Below are 5,972 nucleotides of genomic sequence, written 5' to 3'. Positions count from 1 at the left end.
AGTGTGTGTGTGAGTGAGAGAGACGTGAGCTTACACTGATGTGTGTGTGTGCAGAGCGTGGCCTCCATCGGTAGCACCGTCACCAGTGTCCAGCACGATGTCTCTATGATTCAGTCTGTGGTGGAGGAGAGAAGGAAAGGAGAAGATCGGCTGAAGGACAGCGCTGTATGTTTCACTACTAAACAGTACTATATTGTTTTCATTCAGATGCTCTCTGTGTATGTTTCTCTTCCAAAGCTTAGATCAGAGACACTTGTTGAAGAGAGAGTTCACCTTACAACATGTTAGTAGCTTTAGATTTCTGAGATGTGCTTCATATCAGTTTTTATAATGTGATTGTGTTGATGTGTGTTCAGTGTGAGGCTTATTTATAATGGTTTTCTCTTGATTAAAGAATGGAGAGAAACCTGTGAACAGCAGCAGCTGTGTGACACTGAAACAGGTAAACACACACACACACACACACACGCATTCACACACACACACACACACACACGCATTCACACACACACACACACACACACGCATTCACACACACACACACACACACACGCATTCACACACACACACACACACACACGCATTCACACACACACACACACACACACGCATTCACACACACACACACACACACACGCATTCACACACACACACACACACACACGCATTCACACACACACACACACACACACGCATTCACACACACACACACACACACACGCATTCACACACACACACACACACACACGCATTCACACACACACACACACACACACGCATTCACACACACACACACACACACACACACACACACAAGTAACACTTCGATTGTGATTATGAATCTCCAGCACCACAGCATAAGTGCTCAAATTTACCAGAGTTCTGAATGGTATTTTGCAGCTTGAGGTGAATGTTATGAGATGAGAAAGATCTCTCTGTACACATCACTGAACGTCTCCAGTGAGTCTGATGCCAACATTACCAAATTCACTAGTTAATAAACACTTCCCGTGGTCTGTTTATGGTGAGATTACAGTTCAAACATTGCTAGTGTTGACACGATATCTAATGACAGTAGTCAATAATACCAGTAAGATTTCTCAGTACCAATGTAAATACCATAGCAAAAACTATTGGAACACATTCCTTTTGACAATTTTATTTTAACTATTCAAAAATAAACAAAAACAAATCTTGAAAAAAAATTATTTCAAAAATTAAGGTAATTCCATCTATCCATCCATCCACTCGTCCCCTGCAGGGTCACGGTAATAAGTTCATTCTCTGACAACATCGCATGCTCCCTTCACAGACAAGACCATCCCAGAGTGCACTGCAAACTAAGTGTAAAATTATCAATAAAAATAGTTCTGCCTAATTCGAAATGTCCTGTTTTTAAACACGTCAGGTCTCTGTTACCCACAATGCTGTTTTGTGTGATGCTGCTGTGATTGTTGAATAGAATCAAGCTGAACTCTTGTCAGTCTTCCTGCAGCATCGACACTGTTATCAAACCGTTATCAAGCGTTGCTGCTCCGAGCTGAACTGATAATGATGCTGCAGTCTTTGCTCTGAAGCTGCTGGCGGATCTGTCTGGTGTAGAGCGCTGTAGTAATCACTGGCTGGTGTCGCAGGAGCTGCAGCATCTGGAGGACGGTGTGAAGGATCTGAACAGCTCAGTGCTGCTGCAGGAGTCGAGGTCGAGCGAGCAGATCCAGAGCGTGCGCTTCGTTCTGTCAGACCTGAGCAGACGGCTGTCAGCGCTGGACCAGAGCCAGTCCAGAGACACGGTGAGATCAGGAGCTCCTTACAAACCCTTCTAACCTCTTACGTTCAGATTCCAGGGGTCTTCAGTAGTTTTGGTCACATTACTGCTAAGATTCTGTCCAGCGTGTCTGACCCTGTGACAGACCGAACATGTTTTTATTTCCCCCTCAGTGGTTACTGCGTCATCAGAAAACATTGCTGTAAAAAAAACACAGCTAGTTGACCAGCCTTCTAGCTAGTTTAAAATGGGTTTTTACTTGCCCAACGGGGACAAATAAACTGATTAAAACTTACGTGACAAAAAATAACCAGTAAAGCATCGAAAGGCGAGAATGATTCTTCTGATTTTATTACATTCAGCGTAAACGGCGATTGGTAATAAATAGTATATTTCTGGTATCAAGCTCACGCTGCCTCTGTCTTTGTGAGAGACTTCAAAACAAATGAGCGTAACAGCACACATTAAAACTCACTACATATAACTACACACTGAGGGAAATATTCAAAATGTGTAGTTTATGTATAACATGATATAGTTAAGTAACATACCATGACAAAGGAGATATTTTGCTAAATATTATCATCACGATTGCAAATGTCACATTGATTTTAGGTTAGTAAACAAGTAGTTATGTAAAAGCTGATCGAACACTGATTAAAATATTGCTTCAGAATAAATTGTTTACACCGCCAAAAATCTCGGTGATGCGGTGCTTTTGTGGGGATATTTTATGTGGAATATTGTCTGCTGATATGAAAAGTTCACTGTATATCGTAATAATAAATATAATTGATGACAGCGATGATATTTTGCTTTCTTTTTACATTAAACACATTATATATTAGGTATATTTATGTAATGTAATGTGTATTTCCAGCAGAGGTGTAGGTGTTAGATGTCAGATAAGGTGGTATTAAAAGGTGTTGCTGTGTGTAGAAGCATCAGAGATAAGTGAGTGCTGTGTCTCTCAGCAGCAGCAGCAGCAGCCGGCCGTGACCCAGACGCTCCAGACCGCAGGTATGTGCTCCGCTCCAGCATCATCCAGCTGCTCTGACTCCGGATCTGTTCATGAGCGCTGTGTGTCTCCTCTGATCCGCAGGGTCCTCTCCGTCCCGTCGCCCCAGCTTTCTGTCCCGCAGACGTTATAAACGAGCACTGACTCCCGGAGACGAGTCTGAGAGAGGTGCGTGAACCCAATCTGGTTAAGAGTGTTATATTCCAACCTCTGCTTCACACAAGTCCACTGAAGGACTGAGGCACACAAAATACAAAGATTGAAAGATTTACACTAATTCATTACATGATGTGCTGATTAATTCATCTAATGAATCACACATCAGTTCTGGCTGAGAAATGACTCCACAAAAGACCATTTGAAGTCATTGTTTTGAAAAAAGCATCGAATAGACATTACAAAAAAGCAGCTTTAGAAGCTAAATATTTTGATTCAGCTTTGCATAAATAATGATAGCAAATGGGTATTCATGTATTTTAAATTGAACATTGACATTTTTATAAAAATTAAATATGAAACTAAAAGTGCCAGTAGGTGGCGGCGAGTCACTGTCTAAATGAGTGAGTCATTGAATCATTCAGCTGATTCATTCAGAGACAAAGCAAGTGACTCTTTCTGAACGAGTCATTGAATCATTGACTCACTTTAGGCTCATCTAACTGCGCTGTAATAGACACTGTGATCATCAGTAACTGAATCAGTGTAAGACGGACAGCTGTGAACGGGGCGCTGCGGTAATGAGGCAATCATTTTAACAGGTTATTTCTTACATAATCCACCAAATGTACGTTAAAGGGGTCATATGATGTTGCTAAAAAGAATATTATTTTGTGTATTTGGTGTAATGAAATGTGTTTATGCGGTTTAAGGTTCAAAAACACATTCTTTTCCACATACTGTACATTATTGTTTCTCCTCTATGCCCCGCCTTTCTGAAACGCGTCGATTTTTACAAAGCTCATCGTTCTGAAAAGCGAGGTTTGCTGTGATTGGCCAGCTATCCAGTGCGTTGTGATTGGCCGAATACCTCAAGCGTGTTTAACTTTTATAAAGAATATCTCTTTGGATTTGAGACTTTAGTCTTTGCAACTTTACAGATCTTCTTTATGCACCAAGAGCTTGTAACACTCCAAAGAGAAAGGAACACTTGAAATCGCATCATATGACCCCTTTAAACCGACAGCCCTAATGAAAAGATGTTGATGGCATGTGTGTGTTTTCTCTGAAGTCGACGAGCTCCAGCGGCGCAGGTCTCTGAGCTCTGAGGAGCAGGAGGCGCTGGACTCTGCTGAGGTCAGTCCTGATCCACTGATGCACTGATGAGCTCAGTCACACAGCACCTGCTTCATCTCAGAGAGACCCGTCAGGAACAGGCCAGCAATCATGCTTTACCTGAAGACAGTGAAGCCCGGTGTAAGATGCTCTGCATTGTGACGCTGTTTTAATGATTAAAAAGGCTTGTTTTAGCCTGAATCTCATTGCTGTAATGACTAAAATTAATTGTGCTGGTTTTGGATTTAAATCAATCTTTGTTTTCCAGAATAATGCAGTAGATTGATATATTCCTCTACTTGAGAGGAGCTCTATGTGCTCATTTTACAGCAATTCATGTCACAATACAGACGGTCTCGATAAAAACCGGCTTCGCTTTCTTTGACAAATACTCCCATGATTCTCCGTGAGCTGTGACCTGATTTCACAAGTTTCTTACATATTTATCAGAAATGATTTGAAGTCTGTATGAACTGAGGGAAATGAAGATTAATTTATGCTACATTACTGTCAGATCTAGCAATAATATGATCCATACAATTGCTTTTAGTAAATATGATCATCAGATATTAATGACGTGCACTTGGCTGCTTGTCTTTTATCCGGTTTAGTTTTTAATGTAAAGTAGCGTTTGAGGGCACGTCTGATCAGTAGATCTGAGCTTGTGAATGTTCACGTGTGTGTTTCTGTATCTCTGGGTTCAGTGGGAATCGTTTCTGCACTCCGCTCAAGGCTCTCTGGAAATAATCATGTCTCACTAACTTTACTGTCACTTTATGAAACCAGTTAAAAGCTGTACATATTGTAGAATTGGACATTTCTATGTAACTAATTTTAAGCAGTAGCGTGACTAGATGAAATGCATCTGTACGTGTGAGTTTTGCATGTTCCCTTGTAACATGAATAAAAGCTCTTTTATTTAAGCTTCTGTTGTGTTTGTGTGGATCTTGTGTGTCCCATCTGCATATTTCTGCCTTTCTGCTCATTTCTTGTATGAAAACATTGCAAAGGGGCAAGAACACACAATAGAATATTACCCCTCTATATATAGTGTGATGTTAACAATATCGTTTGCTTTGCTGAAGCTTAAATGGCCATTAATGTTTTCTATTGTAGTTCAGATAGATTGTATAATATACAGTTTTTAATCGATATAAAATTAAAAACATTCTATCATTAGAACATGTTGTATATCACAAGAGAAATGGTTAACATTAGTTGGTAGAAGCAGCTAGTTGTTGATCTTCTGGTTGGATGGTCAGCTGGTTCAGAATGCAGCTCAAGTGCTTTATTTACTTTTACCAAGAAGTATGATCTTATCGGCCCAATTTATCATTTTTTCATTTGTGACCTGTCAGGATTTGTATTAAATTGTGTGCATTGCATACTAATTGATTGTTCAAGCCCTCATTAGCTGAGTAATTTATCACAGTCACTAAACTGTTGCCGGTTTTTAACGATATCGAGATCCACAAAAAGTGATCAGCACTCACACACAGTCTAGATCTGTTTTTAGTCAAACACTGGGCCTTTTTTGTCTCCTGGTCTTTTGAAGGGCAGTACTGTATGGAAAGTATCTTTAAACAAAATATGAAAAATAATCACATCATCCTGTTTACACCCCCTGATTCTTAATGCAAGGTCTATATTGAGGCTGTCAGTTGAATAAAAAATTGCATATATAAAATGTATATGCATAAATATTCTGTATTATCATCTTTCATTGCACACCACAAACATCAAATGTGACCGGTCCAGCTCTGAACTGCTAAATAGACTTACTATAAACATGAGCTTCCTGAATTCCTGTCAGTCTGTGAATAAAAGCCACAGAAATGCAGCTGACTGAACGCTTACAGTAGAGCGTTAGAGGAGGATTACAGACAATAACAGTGAGGAATCTGAGACAGAGAAACC

The 5,972-nt window shown here is 40.2% G+C and overlaps 1 protein-coding gene across 7 annotated transcripts in view; it reads left to right on the top strand.

Moving 5' to 3' along the window:
* The window catches only part of LOC107698955 (EF-hand calcium-binding domain-containing protein 14-like), a 13,379-nt gene extending 8,401 nt beyond the window's left edge, over window positions 1–4,978 (top strand). Inside the window, exons 5-10 of one of the 7 annotated variants that reach the window (XM_016500093.1) lie at window positions 55–165; window positions 395–442; window positions 1,635–1,790; window positions 2,743–2,785; window positions 2,868–2,951; window positions 4,012–4,978. In XM_016500093.1, coding sequence (XP_016355579.1) covers window positions 55–165; window positions 395–442; window positions 1,635–1,790; window positions 2,743–2,785; window positions 2,868–2,951; window positions 4,012–4,103 — 534 coding nt within the window. In that variant the 3' untranslated portion in view covers window positions 4,104–4,978. Of the gene's footprint in view, window positions 1–54; window positions 166–394; window positions 443–1,634; window positions 1,794–2,736; window positions 2,954–4,011 lie in introns of all 7 variants that reach the window. The other 6 variants (XM_016500091.1, XM_016500092.1, XM_016500097.1 and 3 more) reach the window with 6 other exon arrangements.
* The last annotated feature ends 994 nt before the right edge of the window (window positions 4,979–5,972 follow it).

Source organism: Sinocyclocheilus anshuiensis, unplaced genomic scaffold, assembly GCF_001515605.1.
Source record: "Sinocyclocheilus anshuiensis isolate Anshui unplaced genomic scaffold, SAMN03320099.WGS_v1.1 scaffold270, whole genome shotgun sequence".
Lineage (NCBI taxonomy): Eukaryota > Metazoa > Chordata > Actinopteri > Cypriniformes > Cyprinidae > Sinocyclocheilus > Sinocyclocheilus anshuiensis.
This window is presented reverse-complemented; position numbering and strand designations above follow the sequence as displayed.